Raw genomic sequence first — 24,004 nt, forward strand, 5'->3', positions numbered from 1 at the left:
ATATACGAATGGTAAGTTATGTTTGAGGAGAAATGTATTTATATATAGGGTGGGCCTTATAAAATTTTAAATTTCGAAGATAGGGCGTAAAAGATTGAGTATAACGTTTGCTGTATGGCACGTAGCGCCGTCCTGCTGGAACCAAATATTGTCCAAGTCTTCCTCTTCAATTTGCTTGAAGAAAAATTCGGTTAACATTGCGCGATATCGCTCACCATTGATGGTTACGGTTCCTTCTTCATTTTCGAAGAAAAATGGGCCGATGATTCCACCAGACCAAAATCCGCACCATACAGTGATTCGTGCTGGGTGCATTGGCTTCTCGACGATTACGTGCGGGTTTTCTGTGCCCCAAATGCGACAATTCTGCTTGTTAACGTAACCATCGAGATGGAAATGAGCCTCGTCCGAAAAGATGATTTTTCGGTAAAATTGACCATCCTCGGTCAAACGATCTTCTGCCCAATCTGCGAACTGTAGAATAGTGAATAGCGACCCATTTCGTAAATTTTAGACTTTTTACTGAATATCTGTCACTTTCCGAATGGTATTTGACGTTTCCAATGTCGAAATATAGATAATTCAAATTTAAAACGTTAGATGGCCCACTCTTTATTTGAGGTTTCAAAAGGTATCTTCAAATTTGAGGTTACTTCACGCTGAAAATGTTTTTCAAACATCTTAAGGCATTTCTACAGCCTTTTGTGCCCTATATTTTGGATTTTTTTTTCTTAAATTGAAAATCCGCGACTTTTGGACTACTTACATTAGGCAAATAGACAATGGATTCTGATGAAACTGTGCCATATGGTAATTATGATGTACTTATTTAAAAACATTGTGAAATGCTAAGTATGCAGCTTATCCTATGCAAGAACGTACACCCTCCAAAATCCCAAACAAGGCAACATAATGCCGACCAAATCATAAGGGAGACATCACTCAACTTGAGACATACATACCTACGAGTATATACTTAAGTAAATATATACAACTTACAAAAAATAGTATATACATATATATACTCGTACAAGTATGTAAAGGCATTGCGCCAGCAGCCATTGAATAAAATGATTTGCTGGCGTCGACTCCCGAACTTCGCAAACTTATGACACCCGACCCCAGAGGCGATCGTTAAGCAGGTACTTTGCTGATTTATGAGCGAAGATTTAATGCGCTGTCTTGAGATTTGCATTTGAGCGTTTGGTGTTTTATGATGCCGCCGACGTTGATGCAGTTGATGTGTCACGGAGTGCTTTGTGTGTGCGCGCCTGTTAAAGAATTGCGCCCCTACTACGCGCGGTGGCAAGTTGAAGTGGCGCTGAGCAAAAGTTTATAAAAATAAATCGCCAGCATCCATCGCTTGCAAATGAAGATGCTAACTGCCGTTATGTGTGAATATGAACACATCACTTGGAGAGACGAAGCAGGGAGCAGTGCTAGCAATGTAAAAGCAGCCGCTGTTGGCGTCATAAGTGACGCTAAGAATGGTAATGATGACGCTGATTACTACTGTGGTTGGAAATAAATGCTATTGATACTTAAATTTTCGAAAATAATTATGGTTTAAAGTTGATTATAGAAATTAAATAATCAAGCATTATCATTACCATTACCAATTACAATATTATTATTACAAGTATTTTAATCATTAACATTAATGCTAATATCGATCATATTTCGAGCACAATTTCCATTTCCGACGAATCTAAGATATTGAGAACGTTATCGATTTATGTGAGTTAATACTAATTACTGCAACAATAAATGTGTTATAAATATTGATAATACTAGTTTCAGTACAATTTGCATTACCAATACTAGTATAAATGAAACTAGCATTATCAGTAAAAAAACAAGAAAAATACCATTACCAATACCAATACCGACAGCAATACAACGTACAATAACAAAGTCGTTGCAAGTATAATTACCTATAAAATTTATAAACCTTGTATAATTATTAGTAAATAACCAATAGCATTACCAATAAAATTACCAATACCCAAAACATAACTTGTACTAACACCAGTAGGTCCAATTAGCAAGAATATAAACCAGTATTATTATCAATACCATAACTATTAACCAATAACAATAACATTACCAAAAGCTAAAACAAGTGCCATCCAATACAAGTACCATACCCAGTATAATTACTAATAACATTACCAATAGCAAAACCATTATCAATAGTAACACCAGTAGCTCTAAGCTGCAATAACATAATCAGTATTAGCACCAATACCACAAACATTAACCAATAGCAGTACCATTACCAAAAATCAACACCAGTATCATTACCACTTTTTCAATCACAAACAAGAGTTTTATTCAAAGTATATATGTATATCAATATCTTATCTAAAACCAAGACTGGTATCATTACCATTACCATTACCAATACTAAAATTAATCATTATAAATAGCATTACCGAAACCAATACATGTACCATTAATATTATGAATCCATAACTATTAACCCATAACAATGAGAATATCATTACCAAAAACCAATACAAGTGCCATTACCATACTTAAATACCAGTATCATTACCATTGTAAATAATAAATACTAAATGATAAAAGATTTATACAAAGTATATATATTAATGCCTTATCTAAAATCAAGACTGATACCATTACCATTACCAATATTATAAAATAAAATCAGAAAAATTCACAAGATAAGTACTTTTATCACTACAAAAATCTTTAACCAATAATAGCGAAATCAATACAGGCAGAATCAATTTAAGAACCATTACCAAGCCTAGTACCATTACCATTACCAATGCTAAAACCATCAACATTTACAAAATTAGTATTATTGTCAATACTAAAATCATTAAACAATAATCAATGCAAGTACCATTATCAATACTAAGACCAGCAATACGTACAAAACAGGATTAATATCAACACTAAAATCATGAAACAATAATAGTACCATTACCGAGATCAATACAAGTACCATTACCAATACCAATTCCATTACCAATACCAATACCGTTACCAATACCAATACCAATACCATTACCAATACGAATAATAAATATTACAACAGAAAAAATACCTACACACTGTACGAGTACACCAACAGCCACTTGACTACCGGCCGCCATTGCTTCCCCCTTCAATTACTTTTATTTGGTTGCAACATGTTGCTGTTATTTGCCGCAAATATCGCCTACTGTTGACTAACTGCCGCTTGTTTGCGCATTACTGCGCTGCTGACGTAGCCGACAGTTGATGGCTGCCGCATAGCGCGCTTTGTTGCATGCAACATGTGTGCATGTGCAACAGCGAAGCCATGTCAACGCGTCCGCCGCTTCCCACAGCTGCAACGGCTGCCAGCGACGTATCACAAAATAAGAACAACAACCATAGGGGTGCACCAAGAGTTGTTGATTTTCAAATTGGCAGTCGTTGCTGCAGCGCCGCCGATTGCTTGGTGGCTTAATTTTTATTTTCACTTTGTTGTTGTTCTTTTTTTACACACAGCAAACATGCTAATAAATTTATGAGCGCACACAGCAATTGTCTAAATTGCAAATATGCATTGGCCAAACGCATAGCAACAACACAGGCCAACAACAACAGCGAGTGGCATGCAACAGCAAGCGAGGCAGCAAATGCATTTCACTGTTGCTAATCGAATGCAGTTTGTGTTGTGGTTGAGTGTTTCTGTTGTATTTATTGCTGTCGTTGTTGTTGCATTCATGCAGCACGTAGTTGCCACTGCAACGTTTATGAATATGATTCTTTTTAGAATAACCTCAAGCTGTTTTGAAAGCTTGGTGCAAGTAACTACTGACTAACCGCGCGCAACTTGCCACAAATTGCCTTCGCTGCGCCTGTTATGCAGGCAGTGTCAATAAAAACGGGCACACAACCAATTGTTGTTGCATATGTGCATACAATATATTTGTCTGTCAGTGAGATTTGCGCAAGTGCCACTTGAATTGCAGGCTCTGCACGCCTTGTGTTGCATTGTTGCATGCGTAATGCCGGCGCTGAAGGTGCAATAATTGCTCAACGCGACCTGCCAAGCCTTCGTGCCAGCCTATTGGCTTATCTTAATGGCATTTTCGAAACGATTAGTTTTCATTGTTGCATGGACCGATTACATGCTTGATTATTAAAAGCTTTTAGTGGCATCACTCCCAAGTTTCTTCAGAATTTTGTGTTAAAAATAAGTGTTAATCCACAGACTGGTTTCAATTTTATATGGTCGTCTACCTTCGCGCTCAAATTTCCGTCCTATTTTTGACAAAATAAACATTTAATTCTTAATTCTTCTTGGCAATGGAATTCCGCCTCAGAACCTTGAAATCATAAAAAGATATCTATAGTAAGTACTTAATGTTTATGATCTCAGTTACGGCAAGACACAAGCTAATTATTTGAAAATTTGACTTTTTAAAATCGAAAAAGGAAATTCGAATCCAAGTATCGTAGCTCCACCAGCGATCTCAAACCATTCACTAGGTGGCTCAAACGCCTTGTATCATCTAGTAGACCCTATGCATATCCATTATCACCAAGAACATTTCGACAGAATCGTGCTAAAACTAAAGCACAACTTTTAGGACATCGCCCTTAAAGCTGACTGAGTGAAGTTAATAGCGCGGACCTGGTTTCCGGTTCTATATCTCGTAAGCCAATTTGCTTTGGAAGAATTTATACATGAGAAAATCGTGAGAGGTCTTGTCACACTGACAGATCTCAGAGGAATAAATATTAAATTATGTATACTTTTTCCCGATAATACTGGTTCTTCTACTTCAGTTTATCTTACTTATGAAGGTTTTAGAAATCTTATCGACTATGGACCTAGTGAAAAGTAATGAAGGGTAACTTATCCATATACCTTACTACTAAGTATTTCAGGCATTTCAAACTCCTTAGATCCAGCTGCAAATGAAATCATTGGTTTTCGTAAAGCAAAAGGCAGAAAAACAGCTGGTACGATGAACAGTGCCGTGTCGTAGTGGAGAGATAACAGATTGCCTAACTCGCAACGTTACAATCGATCACAACACGAGCAAAAGAGGCCGAAATGCGTGAATATAAAGAGATTGAGAAATTAGCCGACATGGAAAATGCTCGAAAATTCCACGAAAAATGCGACGACTAACAGAAGGTTTCAAAAAAACTCCAGAGGTGTTCTAGTGACCCAGAGCATACTGAAATTATGGAGGGAACACTTCTCCAGCCTGCTGAATGGCGGTGAAAGCATAAAACCTGCGAGACCCCATACCCCAATTGATGACTATGGAGCTGATGTTACTTTGCCCGACCATGAAGAAGTACGAATTGCAATTACCCGTCTGAAAAACAATAAACCGGCGGGGCCGATGGATTGCCGGCCGAGCTATTCAAATACGGCGACGAAGAGGCGAAAAAAGCATGCATCAACTTCTTTGTGGAATATGGTCGAACGAAAGCATGCCCAACGATTGAAATTTAAGTGTGCTCTACCCAATTCATAAATAGGAAGACAATCTGTGTCAATTACCGTAGGACAAACCTCCTCAACATCGCATATAAGGTTCTATCAAGCATTATGTGTAAAAGATTAAAGCCCACTGTCAACAAACAAATTGGACCATATCAGTGTGGCTTTAGGCCTGGAAAATCAACAACGGGCCAAATATTCACCATGCCCCAAATCTTGGAAAAAACACTTGAAACAACATGAAAGGAGCTGCCTTTATGCCGCGACGTCTGAATTTGGTATCCCCACAAAACTAATACGGCTGTGTAAAAGAAGGACCTCCCTAAACCGTTCGAGGTTTCAGACAAGACGACTACCTACCTACCTAGCGGCGACATTTTCAATCTACTCTTGCGGGAAATAATTCGAGCTGCAGATCTGAATACAGAAAGTATGCCGAAAGTATGACATCGATATCATTGGCCATAGCAACCACTTCGTTAGTTCTGCTTTCTCCAGGTTGCACAAAGAAGTGAAGCAAATGGGTTTGGTAGTGAACGAGGGCAAGACAAAATCGCGAATTTGCTCTCACGTCACTGTTGACAGTCATAACTTTGAAGTTGTAGATAATTTCTTCTACCTTGGAACCAGCATTAACACAAAAAAATGTCAGTATCGAAATCCAACGCAGAATAATTCTTGCCAAAAGGTGCTTCTTCGGTCTGAGTGGACAATTGAGAAGTAAAGTCCTCTCTCAACGCACAAAGACCAAATTCTACAAGTCACCTCATTGTCACCGTCCTGCTTTACGGTGAAGAGGTATGTTATTTGATCGAAAACCTTAAAATGTTTCTCAAATATTAAGTTTTTATAGTTTGGAAATATTTAGAACTCAATTTCACAGGAATTTACTCACTCCTACTTGTTTTATCGTACGCTTTTATGTTAATCAGAATCAGATGGTACCTTTGGGGAGATACTTCAGTCCCTACTACGTCTATTTACTTAAACTTTGACTGATTCCTCGAGAACTTGAGTCAAGCATTAATGTTTTAAAAGAGGAAATAAATTATAAGATCTGAAGATATTCGATAATTTGGGTGCAATATTGACTCCAATATGGCAGGCGAATAGAAAAGCAAACTGATATAAGTCAAATAAACTGGCATAAGTTAAATTGAGAAACAAATTTTTACCAGCAACTCTTAAAAATATCTGTAAGTCACATTACAAGGTTTAATGCTTCAAGCAATCAGCTACCAGTTGATTTAAACTTAGTATAAACCAAATAAATTGGCATAAAGCAAAAATACATTTTAGTGTAAAGTTGGTTGGTATCCTCCAAATTTATTAAATAGTCCGATCACTTCAAACTAGTTACTTAATAGTCTACAAGTCTTGAAGAATCGAACAAAACTCGTATAAAATACACTGGTATAAATTAAATATGCTGTCATAGTCAAAGAAAGGCGGAATAGCACACACTTACAACATTTATGTTAACTATTAGCTAGGTGCGATACGATCAATCAGCTGGCATAAAGGCAATAAACTCCCACAGTCACAGAAATTTCATTAGAAGTCGGTAATCACCCTTCAAAATAGTAATTTAATAGTTTTCACTATTCGTGTACACCACTGGTATAAATAATATGGAGTTATACCACTCACAAGCAGACTGGTATAGTCAAAGAGCAACAGATTAGCAAAAGCGGTTATAATAATTTATAACAACTTTAAGGTACTTTATTTGTCAAGCTCATCAACCAACTGGTATAAATATATAAACTGGACTAAAGTAGATTTTAATAGAAGGTGGTCATCTCACTTCAAAACCACCTTCAAGCCTTGTCGAAACTGGTATAAATAAAAAACTGGTATAAATAAAAAACTGGTATAAATTGGGAAGAAATAAAATAAAAAAGTGTTTGTCACTGGACTAAAAGTGCAATTATTAAAATTAAAACTTTTCTGAAAGCATTGCTCCAATGGACATAGTTTCATATAATGTAAGCTGATAGACTATAAGTGCATTGAACTGATTACTAAAATGCTATAACAGTTGGATTTGCATACATATAGATACGCATATACAATTATATAATTACTATATACATATTTATGTATACATACACACAAAATGATATACCGAGCACATACAATACATATATACGTTTCTTCTTGTAAGAAAAGTCTGCGCAAACTCCTCAAGACACTCCACGAAACATCAGTTGCTTTAGTAACCGAATAATAGAAAATAATGTAGCATACTTTTAGGCAGCCAAGTGATATCTTGATGGTTTCCAATGCATTAAAATATGAATGAACAAGAATGGCACACACACACACATACACACAACGACTTTCGTCATAAAAATTAGCATTTTAGCGCGTCGAAATTTGTAACAAACACAACAACAACACGCACAGCAGATGAAAAATGATATTAAGAATGCTTTAAAGCCAACCATAAACATTAGCATAATTGCGCTGCGAGGACAATGGCCAGGAAGCTGGACTGCCAAAGTGGCGGATATGTTTCTCGGCATCAAGATTAGCAGCTTCTGTCGCGTAGCAATTGCTTTCTCCTAATAATTTAGCAAGACATCAAAAGCATTAATAACAAAGAACAATGTTTATGTATGTATATTAAAGGTATATGTGTTTGTGTTTGCGAGCTTCTTGTTGTTTACTTGCGTCACCTCACGTTTATGCTATGTGCGTAGCTCAGGTGATTAGCGCAATTAGACAGGTGCTCGTAATGATGTTTCCACTGGATTAAACACACAATTTAATGCGCGTCAACTGCGTGGGGTCGCTGCTAGCGCATCAAACACCTATATTTAAACATATAAATATACATACATTTTTATATATGTATGTATGTAAGTACTTGGTATACTACTATTTCCTCTCCGCATAACTAATGACTGTTAATCTTCGCGTTCTGTTTTGGGGGCTGAGGTACAGTGGGACAAATAGTAACGCAACTTGATCTATCCGAACAATTTCTTCGAAGATTCTACTACCTTGGACAATAACCTATGATAACTTGGTGAAGATATCTACTCATACGAAAAAAAAATTGCCATGCAAGCATTTGAATCCGATCGTTCAGTTCGTATGACACCTTTATGTTATAGTACTCTTGGATGATGGACCCATGTGTAAAAGTTCACGCAAGTGAGGAAAATTCTCTGAGCGTCATTCACTAGGGAATGACCAGAAACGATTTCTTTCACATATGGCTTAAGCAGCCACGACTTTCGGTTTTAAGCCAAATATACTCTGGGTGGCCAATAGATATTTATTTGAAGATAAGCTAAAGAGAAGACGAACCATCCATCCCCAGGGTGGAAATTATAGAAGGAACACTTCTCAAGCTTGCTGAAAGGCAGTGAAAGCATAATAAGTACCAGGAGATGGTGAATCAAAAACGCTACATTAAGGAGCATCGTCGGTTTCTTTTTTTTATTTTATGGTTCTCAAATTATATCTCCAAAAAAGCACTAAGACTTGATTTCAGACCGACTCTCAGTCATTCAATGCTAAACTTGTGCCTTTCAAGAATGTTAAGAGATCGCCTCATGCTACGTCATAAACAAAACAAACTGTCAAACTTTTATATACTCGTAAACAAATCTTTATACTCCTTTAAAACTTCGCAAAATAATATATTTTTCTGACCACAAACACCTCTCTTGTATTTCACAACTCTCTCATCTTTCTACTCTACTGCACTTTTTTATCAAGCTCGCCCCACTGTGCGCTAATAACACAAACAATAAGTATGATAATCAGTATAATATTACCGTTAGTGCGTGCCTTCCGCAAATCACTTGCCCTTTCAGCGGCGTTAGCTCATCAAATAAAAGCGAGAGCAGTCAAAGGGCGCCTGGCAATGCTAAAATTCCATTAGTGGCAAGATGGCAGCGCGCTGTGGGGGTGGTTGGTTATTAGCACAAAATATTTTAGATGACCGCCACGAGTAGTTCTACGCTAGTAAGCTCATAGTGAGATAATCGCAATCTCCTTACACTCCTTTACTACAAATATCCCCGCAATGACGGCATACGGCGCATCAGAAAACTCAAAATTTGCCTCCAACTCATTGGCATTCTCTAAGCGCGTCAGTTCGCAAAGAAAAGTGTGTCTATTTACCTATTCAAAAGAAGACATTTAAAGCTACTTATCTTGCTCAACCTAAATTCTCTCTCTTTGCCTCAATTGTTTCCATATCCTGGCACATTAGCGCGAATATCCTTTTTGCTTTTGTTGTGGACTAATGTGAGCTCATTTAGGCACTTATTTTTTAGCGTTTTCGCAAAGGAAGTAATTATGTTTTTAGTGCAAGGCTTCTTTACGAAAATGATGCTGTTTAAATATAATGGAGATGCATTATTTGAATTGCTCATTTATGAAAGAGTGCCCTTAAAATGGGGAGCAAGTTTAGAGTGAACTAGAATTTCATATATATAAGTATAAGTATAAATATAAATATAAGTGTTAGCAACAATTTTAACCGAGCTTTATCGCTCATTTGTTATAAATAATATCCTTAATGCATTTTAAGGGAATTTTTGATGTGAAGACATGCTCTCCTGGACTAGAATTTGTCCGCCAAGCCTATGGCTTGCTAAGTGATAATACCAAAAATACCGACCGTCGTGGAAGCGGTAGCGTTTGCTCTCTCTAAGTAGACTCTAAGAGAGTAATACTAGAGCAGTAAATGCAAAATTAGTGTGGAATTTTCTCAGAATTAGTTGCAGTTTCCAATGCTTCTTGAAATAATAATTTCACACAGACTGTAGAAAGTAATTTTTTTTCAGTCCACAACAATAGTGCCGGATTCGTAAATATATTCTACTGTTTTAACACCTTGTTTGTCTGGTCATCCTCTTAAGAAGGTCCCACGTAAGTAAGTCATTTATAGAACCGTAAAAATTGTGAAGTCGGGGAGTCGAAAAAGAAATGATTATCACACAGTTTCCCTTGTTAGATAGTTAAAGTGGGATACAGAACTGAACCAGTAACATTGATAATGCTTTGTTATATGCCCATAAAAAGAATATTAATAAGACATCCGGCCGCAAGCGTCCGCAATTCCGACATCATTATGCTAGTGGAACTAAGCATATTGAGCTAGGATGCTCAATCGGTCCATGCCCATAAAGAGAATATTAATAAAACCTCCGGCCGCAAGCGACTCATACATCAGTATGTTAGTAGAGCTTTCCAACTAAGCATACTGAGCTTGGACACTGATAGCGCATTGGCCTCTATAACTAAGGAGATGCTAGCCTTACTAAGAGCAAAGTGCTGACTGGATCTCCTCCGCTCAATCTTGAGCTAAAAGGATCTTGGGACGGCGCATGAACTGTTGGTAACCCAACGCTGGCCAAATTTCCGTGTAGATCAGAACTCAGTAATAGATCTCATGAAGTGAAGGAGCACTTCGTTCCCATTCTACTGACAATTGGGCTAGCGTTCACTTCCTTGCCAGCTCATCACTTCTGCAGATGCCTGAGTTACCGCTGCGGCCGCTCACGCCTACTAGTGTTATGAAAAATTGACCCGATGCCATTGATAAAGGTTGAGCATTCCTTAACCAGATCTGAACGCCTGGTTAATGACTTCAAGCGTTTCCTCCAAGCTTTGAACCATCCGTCACTGCCCGTTTCCTTCAACAGCTTCAAATGTTCTAGGCATCGAAATTGCTGCCAGTGTTTTGTTTGGCGACTCCATGATCCAAAATATCCAATATAAAGTCAAAGCGTATGAGGATTTTCATAGGTTCAGACATTTGTTCATTTAAAAACCCAGATTCTCCGAGTCTGATAGCAACTTTCGCGGCCATACATCTTCTGACGACATATGGTCACTATATGCAAATATTATATTTTTTAGCGTCATCCACCACACAAATTAGCCATAGAACATAACAGGCTTGACTATGGTGTGGCAGAGTTAGAGGACCACTTTCTTGAAAGACCCCACATTTGCCACAGCTCCTTTGCGATAGTGCAAGACAAACAATTTCTTCCTTGCTCTCTCTTCGATATTAGACTTCCATGAAAGCTTCCTGATTAGGACGAGCCTTAAATACTTCCATGTATCCGCAGAGCGTAACGAAAATATATGTTACATACAGCAATTATGTAAGTCCCTAGTTATGCGATTATGGACACCATAAAATATTCCACGTTATAAGTAATGAATTAAATTTCTTAAAGCCAGCGCAACATAATGATGAGACACTTAACTCATCGCACAGACAGACGACACACTCAAAAGTTGCGAATATTATTATGAACGACAACAATAAAGCGCAATGATGCCACAAAAGGATGCTTTCAACGCGGCGGTCGGTTGGCTGGCTGGCTGGCAGCTGGTGGCCCGAGCCAACGCCATAAACTTTAAATAAGTAACAGGCAAATAATGGAGTAAGAAAGCCGGCTGCCAGGAAATTACTTCAGTGGCACGAAGTGGCATGCAACAGCATTGTGCGCAACTAAGTGGAAATTGCACGAACAACAGGCTGTTAAAGTGTGGCAAGACGCGGCGGAGCAGTGAAGATGACAATGAAACGATGAAGTTTCAAGAAAGTGGAAATGAGCGCGAAATGTGCGAAAGTGGCAAAGTGACAAAGCCATAAAGTGGCAGGCGTGTGAGTTGGCGTAGTGGACATGTTGCATGGCAAATGTGGCATGTGGACGCAGCGCATTTAAAAGCTTAAAAGCATTTAACGGCATGTGGCCGTGACACTACCAACAAATGCCCCCACATACATACATACGAACGCATAGAAAGGTAGCTTTGAGCTAAAATCAAAATTAAAATGCCAGCAAGCGTACAACGGTAAACGGCTGCTGGAAATTGTGCTGCTAAAATGTGTGTAAAAAAGTGCAAATAATTTTGAAGTATCTGTTTAGCTGAGAAAATAATGAAAAAATCCCGTACTTACCGCTAAGTAAGCGCTTTGGCCGCGTAGACGCGGTGGCGGCTCGGTGAAAGGTTCGCCATTTGCTGCGGCCTTGTCGCGCCTGTAAAGAAGATTGAAGCGAGAGAAATTACTACAGAAGCACAATTAGAAAACGAACAAAAGAAAATGCAATGTTTATAAAAAAGGACAAAAAAGTTTTTTCTAGAGAAAAGTTCTTTTGCCAATATGGCCTCTTGCGGTCACAGGATTTCACTTCACTTCACTCGCTTCAGAAAAGACTTGCAAGAACACAAACACATATATCTCAACACATTTCTTGCTTTATTTGCTTAAGATTCGGTCAGCATTCTGCTTTAACTTACCACACGCTCATTCTCTCTAATCTTTTTGCCACCCCAAACCCACATCTTCCATGTCCTTTGACTATAAATAACAAGTAAATGTGCGAAGACGCTTGCGAATAAACATTCTCTCTGCGATTTTTCATAAAATTACATGCCGAATGAAATGGAAACAATAATCATAATAAGAAATAGGCAATAATCATAATCAAAGTCGCAGAAAGCAATGAAAGCAGGGTTGCCAGCAGTTACATAGTTCAGTAAAAAAAATTCTTTGGAAGTGACTTTACTCGCCGTTAAAATTCCCACCACATGACAGCCTGTGCTCTTTCTCTCATCATATTTTCAAAATGCAGAGCCGCAACATATTGCTAGCCGAGAGTTCCTGGGGAAAGGACAAAAAACGTTGTTGACAACATAGAAGGATCGGCCAGCCAGATGTCAACACACTACACCGAAATGGCCGCCTGGATGTAGGAAAATGCCGACGAAGAAGTTTAAGACATGTCAAAAAACAGCTTTCCATACCATTAAAGAATGCACTTGACGTCTTCTGTCGAATACTTCCGGTTAAGCAACACAATGCATTCCTCTCCATGCAGTTTCTGCTGGAATGTTTTCGCAGAAACCATCGCTGCAATTGTCTGCTTGAACGCAGTCACCGTCTAGGAACAACAACCGAAATGTTTAACGTGGGATCCTACCTGCGAAGGCCTAACTCTACGGTGCTCTGAAGCACAACGGATGAATACAATGCGTCGATCAGCGCCCTGAAAACTGGGTAAACATTTTCAGTACCAATCGGCAGTGTGGCATGGACACACTAACCACCTTGGTAGGGTTCGAGGCCCATCTAAAACCTCTTCCGTACTATGTGCACGGCGCCAGGTTGCAATGCAACTCCACATTTGAACTGACAAAGTCAATTCTTCCCGCGATTTGGGTTTTAACCACAGCCACCACGAATCTCCACAAAGTGCCAAACCCAATGAGCAGATTGGAGTTACCTCCAAGGACTTACTGCTCCGCATGGTACCAGGTTAAAGTCTCTGGTAAGACCTTTTAACCGAAGTTAATACCAGTTGAGTTTCCACACAACTCTGGACTGGCGGCCAGGATCTTAGTCGCCTCTTACGACAGGCATGCCTTACCGCGGATATATTCGGTTTCCCCCCTGAACCCTGAGGGGGTCACCCCTACCCGCAGGGGGAACCGTCTAGGAACAGCTATAGGTTTTTGATTGCGACGACGACATCAACTAATAATAAGCCAGATCGACCACAGACGCCATAAACTTTAGATACGCATTGACCGCCATTCACAGTAGAGCCATCAGCACCTTCAACGGCTCCCTCCTAGAAAATGACGTACTTGAGATCAAACCACCCGCCATAGCAGACGAAGACCTCGAGTTGTCCCAAGAATCTAGAGTGACTCCTTTGTTCTTAATACTGTACCAGGTTAAATTTCTACTTATCCATAATAGTATGCGACAAACCAGTATATGTATGTCCTGTGTGCAAAGGAACAGACGGTCACAGATTCGAATACCCAAAAAAGCGATCGATATATAAAGGAGTTTTTCAACCAAACGGAATGTTTTCTGATCAGAAAAATCTAATGAAAATATATATCTAAAATCTTCAGCTTTTGAAATGTAAACGCCAAAGTATGATCAAACTTTCGTTAAGAAATATATATAACCTTCTACTAAGTTTCATAAGAAAAAAGACTTTAGAGAACTCAAAGAACAGTGCATCTACTGATGACCTATTACTTCGCTAAGCAACTGCAACTAGAAATGGGTTGACTTTTAATTATTTATTTATTTTTATTTACGGCTTGAATGACGGAACTGGTCTTTTTAGGAACCTAATATAGCAACTATATAGTTTGCAAAGAAGGAATGAAACCACGTCATAAATTAAAGTTTTCTTATTTGCCGCTTTTTGACACTACTTTTGACTTAATAACATGATCTTAAAATCGAAATTTCGATAAATGCATAACTAAATCCACCGAAACTCAAGATCTCACTCCATAAAATGTCCAATAAAAGTTTGTCATAAACAAACGTTTGAGGAACAGATTTTGCGCGGAGAAAATTAATCAATTCCACTGGATATTGATTAACGTTCAAGCACTTTCTTGAAGTACCCACTCTCTACTCGCTAAAGTTCGATTAGGAGAATGCTTATTACAAGATATAAGAGTATGTATGCTTTTGGACTGATGAGTAGATAGGAGAAGATGTGGAATTTTAAGTATATTTTTCAAAATGCAGCTCTCAATATCTTTACGGACTCTTTTTAGTAGGAAAACTTGAGATTGTATTAGCTCTAATAAAATTTGGTATCCACTAAATAGTATCATATATCTTGGTAGTTAATTATTTTTGCTATAAAAAGCAGTTTCAAACCACAAAAAAAACTAGCTCATAACTAAAAATTAAATACAAACTAACCGCCAAAGACATATCATTTTAATAAGCTGGCAACCCTTAAGTGTGCAAACGAAGTTTGTAAAAGAAGCATTGAAGATAATAAAACTATAAGATGCTGAGGAATGTCGGCAGACACATTCAAATAAACTTGAGGATTTGTGTCTACAGCCTACTTCATAGGCATTTCAGAGAGGAACAACTACTAAACCTAACCTCGTGAAATTATATAATAAAAGAAAATAATTTTTATAATAAAAAAAAATAACATCGAGGCAATCAGCGTCAATCAAATAGAAAATAGCCTATGTTCCTCTTTAGCTAAGAAAATGCAAGGAAATACACATGCTTGGTAGTAAGGATTTGTATGCAGACTTTTTATTTGAAGACTTGCAGTTGTTTGGATTCATATTGTGGGTTTCTGCCTGTTTGCCGGCAAATTCATAATATTTTTAGCTAGTAGAAATAGAAACTACCATATGAAGCAGAAATTACATAATGCCACATCCATTTCTTGAAATTTTATGAATCTTCATTTCATAAGAAATCCCACCCTACCAGCACCCTTCCAGAAAATCCTTTCTCCTTTGGAGTAGACTAAACTCGTACAGTTTCTAAACGGTCGAATATACGATAGATTGCAGTTAAATTTTGTATTATGGATGGCCAGACATAAAATATTTAAAGCATCTGCTACAGCTGTCGCTTTCAAGCTAAAATAAGTACACTAAAGATGATTGGATCACATTGGCTTCAATAACTAGAGAAAATTTATTGCAAAATACCAGGTAATATACATATAGTAACGGGTGATTTTTTTGAGGTTAGGATTTTCATGCATTAGTATTTGACAGATCATCTTGGGTGTCAAAGAGAAAGATGCTCAGTATGCTTTGACATTTCATCATGAATAGACTTACTAACGAGCAACGCTTGCAAATCATTGAATTTTATTACCAAAATCAGTGTTCGGTTCGAAATGTGTTTCGCGCTTTACGTCCGATTTATGGTCGACAAATTTTGTTCAGCGATGAGGCTCATTTCTGGTTGAATGGCTACGTAAATAAGCAAAATTGCCGCATTTGGGGTGAAGAGCAACCAGAAGCCGTTCAAGAACTGCCCATGCATCCCGAAAAATGCACTGTTTGGTGTGGTTTGTACGCTGGTGGAATCATTGGACCGTATTTTTTCAAAGATGCTGTTGGACGCAACGTTACGGTGAATGGCGATCGCTATCGTTCGATGCTAACAAACTTTTTGTTGCCAAAAATGGAAGAACTGAACTTGGTTGACATGTGGTTTCAACAAGATGGCGCTACATGCCACACAGCTCGCGATTCTATGGCCATTTTGAGGGAAAACTTCGGACAACAATTCATCTCAAGAAATGGACCCGTAAGTTGGCCACCAAGATCATGCGATTTAACGCCTTTAGACTATTTTTTGTGGGGCTACGTCAAGTCTAAAGTCTACAGAAATAAGCCAGCAACTATTCCAGCTTTGGAAGACAACATTTCCGAAGAAATTCGGGCTATTCCGGCCGAAATGCTCGAAAAAGTTGCCCAATATTGGACTTTCCGAATGGACCACCTAAGACGCAGCCGCGGTCAACATTTAAATAAAATTATCTTCAAAAAGTAAATGTCATGAACCAATCTAACGTTTCAAATAAAGAACCGATGAGATTTTGCAAATTTTATGCGTTTTTTTTTTTTTAAAGTTATCAAGCTCTTAAAAAATCACCCTTTGTAAGGTACTAAAGTACGAATCTGCTCATCATCACATATATAAACTTGTGTTTTACAGAGAGGTTGCAGGTCCGATAGTTTGCTATTATAATATGAAGCCTAGATGCTCGTGCTAGAAAATCTACCGGCGGCATAGGAATTAAGGGGGTATTCTGGTCTAGGATTTTGAAAAAATCGATTTTTTTTTGCATATTTTGAAAGACTTTCAAAAAAATGACCTTGGAAGGATTTTTCAAAATTCAACTTATTTTCGGAGATACAGTCGATTTTGTGACGTGGCGTCCGTGTTCACTAGAATTGTCTCCTAAACTTTAATCGCGTTTTTCTCGAAACTGCTTTTTTTGAGATGGTTGACATGATATCTCAAGTTCTACTGAACCGACTCCTTTGAAATTTGGTATATATCTTCTTTATACAATGCTCTATCATATCTACCTTAGATTTCCAAAAATTTTGCTTCGAAGTATTTTTAAGAAATTAGAAAAGGTCGAAAAAATCGGATAAAAAATTTTTTTTTTCAAGTCGACGCCATTTTGTTATTTTATTATTATTTTTTTTTTTTTAAATGGTCAACCCGATAATGACATCCTTACTAATGAAGAATCTTCTTGTTTTTTGTGTTTTAGATCTCTACAAGGGTTGAAATCACGTCAACTAAGACACACCGTTTTTTTTTTGAAGCCCCCACTTCACCGGCCCGTTTCTCGACGAATTTTGTTTTTTTTTTTAATGTCAATAAAAAACATGTAAAAAAATGGATAATAAAAATGTTTTTCATTTTTTTAAGCAACAATGTAAACTATTCACACATTTTCAAGACTACCAGAACTAAATGACCGCGATTTTATCACCATCTTGAGAGAATAATGGTCCCCACTGGCAGAAAGATCGTCTCAACAATTGTTACTAAAATCTTTTAAAACTCAACATTCTCAAGTTTTTTTCAAGACGTTGCAAGTTTTTCCACCGTAAAGTCAACACCTTAACTAATTTATGTGGATTAATCTCTTGGCGCAATTGTTTTGAATGATAACAAAACATATGCTCAATCTCAAAGCATTACGCAAGTGAATGAAAGCTTGGTATTTTAAAGTTTTTCTTGCAAAATATTCGAATAAGGTAGTTAGTTATGAGATATGGGTAGCGGGTATGGGTATCAACATGATTACTGAGTTTAGTTTGATAATCTCATTTTTCTCTCAACCCAAGAATAACCAAACTATAAGCTGACTCCAAAAGTTTTCTCTGAGATCTGTGAAAGCTCAGTTTTCTTAACCAATTACAAGCTCTTGGTAAAAAAAATCTATGAAAGTTCAGCTTTTCCAGATCTTTTTTCAATAATCAAGTACTTTTTTCAATATTTGGATTTTGGTTTCTGCAAGCTTTTCTTCAAAAATTTACGCCACAAATGAGGAAAGTTAGGGATGTTCGATGCAGAACATATGTATTTGCAATCCAAATATCGTAATGAAATCTCAGTTTTAAATAAAAAAACAAGTAAGGAAGGGCTAAGTTCGGGTGTCACCGAACATTTTATACTTTCGCATGATAAAGTGATATAATATTTTTTTATTTTTTTTTTTGCTGTAAAATTAATTAGAATTAAATTCTGAGAGATTTACCGATATTTTCGGTGAAAAATTAGGTTAGGTTAGGTTAGGCACTGAGTTCTTCGTGTTCGATATCAGGGACCTTGAAAAGTTATAGTCCGATCACGACAATTTTTCCATAAGAGATACCTCAGCTCAAATACCGTATTTGTGTTAAGTTTTATTCCGCTATCATCATTGGTTCCTAATATATACATATGTATTATACAGAGAAGGCATCAGATGGAATTCAAAATAGCGTTATATTGGAAGAAGGCGTGGTTGTGAACCGATTTCACCCATGTTTGAAATCGGTAGAGTAGTTCCTGAAATATGGTTTTTGGTCCATAAGTGGGCGACGCCACGCTCATTTTCAATTTTTAAAAAAAACCTGGGTGCAACTTCCTTCTGCCATTTCTTCCGTAAAATTTAGTGTTTCTGACGTTTTTTGTTAGTCGGTTAACGCACTTTTAGTGATTTTCAGCATAACCTTTGCATGGGAGGTGGGCGTGGTTATTATCCGATTTCTTTGATTTTTGAACTGTATATGGAAATGCCTGAAGGAAACGACTCTATAGAGTTTGGTTGACAAAGCTATAGTAGTTTCCGTGATATGTACAAAAAACTTAATAGGGGGCGGGGCCACGCCCACTTTTCCAAAAGAATTACATCCAAATATGGCCCTTCCTAATGCGATCCACTGTGCCAAATTTCACTTCAATATGTTTATTTATGGCTTAGTTATGACACTTTATAGGTTTTCGGTTTTCGCCATTTTGTGGGCGTGGCAGTGGGCCGATTTTGTCCATCTTCTAACTTAACGTTCTTATGAAGCCAATAAATACGTGTACCAAGTTTCATCATGATATCTCAATTTTTACTCAAGTTACAGCTTGCACGGACGGACGGACAGACAGACATCCGGATTTCAACTCTACTCATCACCCTCATCATTTTAGTATATATAACCCTATATCTGACTCTTTTAGTTTTAGGACTTACAAACAACCGTTATGTGAACAAAACTATAATACTCTCCTTAGCAACTTTGTTGCGAGAGTATAAAAATATGAGGTAGTTGAGGTTATATACGTTTTAGTAATCCTACTAAGCCATTCTTAGTTAGTCTTTGGAAGAAGCTAAACTGTAATTATTCATACTTCTTTGCTAGGATTGATTCAAACAAAAACGCGATCTTATAAACCCTTAAGAAGGTAATTCAAGATATTTAACTGCGCTCCTGCCGAATATTTAAGGTAGTTTGGTACCTAAACATCAAAATGAAACCAATCAAGGTAAGCTTCAGCAGCTAAAGGATATTTGTAGAAGCTTGACCATACTTCTCTAGAGTATTAGGGCTACTTTTGAAACCTCTAAAGATAGACGGTTGTTTGAAGCAGAGTATTCGCACTTCAGGAAAGCTTCTGTGAGTTTTGAAAGCTCATAAGCAGTTTGGAACGATTCAAGTATCGTAAACTTTGTGGAAATTAAAATTAAACTATTCTCTTTGAGAATATCTACTTAACCAATCTGTCGAAAAGATTATTAGATCGACACACTGACGGAACGATAAAAGTAACCCTCAATTATTTAGTATTTTATTAAACCACTAACTTTCATATATAGCACCGGTGTATATACACATCTCTGTAAATCCCTACCGTGTTATGCTAAATTGCGTCAAAATTGCTTACTTACTGATTGCGAACCTTCACTAATTTCATGTGCATTATCACACGTGCTTCACGCCCCCACTTCATCACATAAGCATGTCAAGATTCATATAAAAATATAGTTTAGCACAATTCGTACATTATTTCCGGTTTCCTGTTGTCATCGCCGCTACTCAACCCAACAACCCTGCGCCCACACCCTAAAACTATCTCCCACCAACGCTGTCTACCGTTTGCGCGACAACCTTCAGTCATGTCCTGCAAATGTTTACTGCCAGAGGACCTTTTCGCTGTTTTGTTTGTTGTGTGTAGACGGGATGTTGGAAAAATGTGCACATAATGAGTTTTTGCGGTTTGGCGATTACCCAAAGATGAGTGGAGCGCCGAAGGTGGCGCGCTGTGGGTGGCGGCGGCGCATAAGAAAGTGTGGGCGGCAGCTTGATACGAAATGCCTAAACATTTAGACATGAGTGAGTCGCTTGGCTGCCAGCTGACCAAATGTGCGCTACGCTACTCGCCACTGAGCGCTTGGCTGTTAGACTCAACCCAACTTCCCTCTCAAACTCGTGCCTTCTCTCTCAACACTCCACGCATATTATTTTATATGGGTAATGTTTGTATTTGACCGCAGCACTCGTTAAAATTCTTTACGTTGCTAGTTATTTGGCAGAAACTTTTACTCCTTCCACTCTCCCAAACCCTCCGCCCACACGTCGCGCCGCATCCCTTAAATACATTCGCTATTATTTGCTACAACTGTTTCTCTCACTATAAATATGTCCGTATGTGTTTGTTTGGCTTGCTGTTGTCATGTTTTGACTTCAAATGGCAAATGTTTGTCGATTTTCGTCGCCCTTCATTACTTTCAACTTGTCTTCCAGCGTACTCAATGCTTTCAACGCAGGTCAAATCGCTTTGGAAAGAGATTTATGCGACAAGTTCAAACAAAAGTTAATTAAACAAACTGCTGTGCGACGCTTAGTCGGTGGGTTGGCCGGAGGTTAAACTTTGTCGAAACAAGGCGCCTGTCGTCATAGCGCAAAGCTTTAGTCCAATATGTGAGGTTAGACTTCGAATGGTGCGAGAAATCTTCGAAATGAAATGCGATTCCGGGTAGTGTGGGTATGTGTGTATGTGTGTATGTTTACACATTTATATTGCTGTTATAAATCACATGGATATTTAATTTTAATGGTCCCGTTTATTACAAAAAAATATCTTAACTTTTCGAGACAGTCTATCATTTTAAACAAAGACACATTTTAGAAATAATACACACATTTTCAAGACTAGTTGACAGTGCTGTTCCAAAATATCGTGCCCAGACATCAGTCATGGATCTCGAACACCTTAATAAAGTAGTTAAGCGAATGTTTTACCAACAATGGCTGATAACAGTTTTCAGCTTACCACATCTCTATACAATAAGCGGCTTTCTCCAAAATGTCGCTTTCAAAATCTGAGCAAATATCAAATACAAATATTTGTCTTCTACAAACTATTAAGCACTAGCTTACCTTAGGATAAAGCTACAAACATATAATATGTACTATATATTAAACAGAGTCAAGGACTTGTTCTGCACCGTGAAAGGTTTTGTTGGATTGCATAAAATTAACCCAACTAAGCTCCCAGAGTTTCTGACCTTCATTATCAATGTGTGCGGCCTGCCGTTGTTTGGATGGAACACCATACCTCCTCTATTAGCTACTTCCGGACGCCGTTCAGACGGTTTAATTTTTTAAGTACACGTTCGAATATTGACTGCCAATCCCACCGAATACACAACAAAACCTCTCTGACCATTCTTGCGTGGTCCATGTTTGCGCCGGCTCACCACGATTTGACGCTGATGCTTTTCGTTTGACGTTGTCATAAGTAACACCCTTTCGATCACCAGAAACCAAACGTTTCAAAAATCAAATCAAATCTTTTATGGATCAGTTTTGCTGCGGTCGAGCATGGATTAACAGATAAATATTCGGTCATGAGGTTTTTTCGCATTAACTGTTATGGCACCCGTCGAGCTTCATTTATACACAGCCTTCTTAAAAGGATTCCACACTTTTTTTTGGGGTAATGATTAGCTGCTGGAGAATTGAAAGAGCGCTTGCATGTCGGGGACCTCACGTTTTCCATTATTTTATCGATACTTTCCGCAATTGCTTTCAAAACTACCGGAACGCATAACCCGGTTAGATAATATCTGGAAAAACTCAAAAGGTGCAACTGAGAGTATTGGGAATTTAGAAAAAAATCCTCATCTTCCAAAAGTTGTGGTAAGAAAAGATCCTGGTAAAATAAAAAATCGAGGAACTCTGTTGGAAAAAAGAACTAAAAGTATTACCTAATATTTTCGAAGAGCTCTAAAGGAAACCAGAACTGAAAGTATTAGTTTCATCATTCTGAAAAAGAACTTAAAGCTTTAAAGCTCTATATATCCGAAAAAATCGTATTCCTTCGAAACACTATTATAGAAATTTGAAGTCTGGTTTAATAAGATCTGGAAAAACTCCGAAGGTAATTAACCTTTAACTTAAGAGGTCAAATTTCGAAACGTAGATTTAGAGGTAGTAGTAAATTTTACACCATTTTGATTGTTAAAATTTATTAGAGATTTTTTTGTTATAATACTTACAAATTTCATCAAACTGATTTAAATTAATTCTTATTACAGTATTTGGAAAGAAAATTTTAAACTCTTTGTATTTTTTTGAAAAATGTGTCGTTTATTTTAGAAGCCTTTTTTATGATTATGAGAAAATCAAAACACAAGGTGTAAAATTTACTACCACCACGTCATTAGTTAAAGGTTAAAAAACTGCCATGGTCGTCATCAAAAGGGGAGTCTCTCATTCGAGGTTGGTTTTTATTTTTCAATGGGGGTGTTTTTTTACGTGGCGGGTCCCAAACCCAGCGCACAACCCTATGTAGGCGATGTTTCGCGTTCTCACTTTAGCTCGCCTTCAAACGGAAGTTCTTGAGCCATATGTAAAATAATCGTTTCTGGCCACTCCCAAGTGAATGGCGATAAGACTGAGGAAATCCCTTGAGTGAACTTCTACACATGAATCCATCCTGACTTTGGTATCCCCACAAAACTAATACGGCTGTGCAAACTGGCGTTGAGCAACACCAAAAGCTCTGTCAGGATCGGGAAGGTCCTCTCCGAGCCGTTCGATACAAATCGAGGTTTCAGACAAGGCGACTCCCTGTCGTGCGACTTCTTCAATGTGCTGCTGGAGAAATCAATTCGAGCTGCAGAACTTAATCGAGAAGGTGCAATATTTTATAAGAGTGTACAACTGCTGGCGTAAGTCGATGATATCGGCCTCAACACCCGCGCCGTTAGTTCTGCTTTCTCCAAACCGGACAAAGAAGCAAAGCAAATTCCTTCTTAGCCCAAAGTAGCACCTGTTGGCAAGAGTTATGCAGCGTTGGATTTCCAGGCCGGCATTGCTGGTGGTGCTTATGCTGGTTATACGAAACTATCTACAATTTCAAAGTTATGAATTGGTCGCATTTAATTGCAGAGTGCCCGATGTACTCGGACATTAGGGATCTGGGTGGTATGGGGATTAGCTCCACTGATTGACGATTAGATGTTAGTGGTGTGATCCCCACTAGTCGGAATATTGAACAGTTAGCGTCGTTTGCGCGTGAATTATTTAAGCGGCGAAGACGGTTAGCTGGGAATTAGGGTTAGTTTCTGTATGATTGATGTGTGTATGTGATGTATGTATGGGGTCCAAAACCTGGCCACCAGTCTAGAGCCGTATGGAAGCTCAACTGGTAGTAGTTTCGGCTACGAGGTCTGACCGGAGACTTAA

General features: G+C 38.0%; 1 protein-coding gene across 1 annotated transcript in view; it reads right to left on the reverse strand.

Moving 5' to 3' along the window:
• LOC105234232 (protein sprint) overlaps window positions 1-24,004 on the reverse strand; it is a 538,584-nt gene that overhangs the window by 467,220 nt on the left and 47,360 nt on the right. Inside the window, exon 4 of the mRNA XM_049456740.1 lies at window positions 12,405-12,483. Within this exon, the coding sequence (XP_049312697.1) occupies window positions 12,405-12,483 (79 nt within the window). The remainder of the gene's footprint in view (window positions 1-12,404; window positions 12,484-24,004) is intronic.

Source organism: Bactrocera dorsalis, chromosome 4 (genome assembly GCF_023373825.1).
Source record: "Bactrocera dorsalis isolate Fly_Bdor chromosome 4, ASM2337382v1, whole genome shotgun sequence".
NCBI classification, from domain to species: domain Eukaryota; kingdom Metazoa; phylum Arthropoda; class Insecta; order Diptera; family Tephritidae; genus Bactrocera; species Bactrocera dorsalis.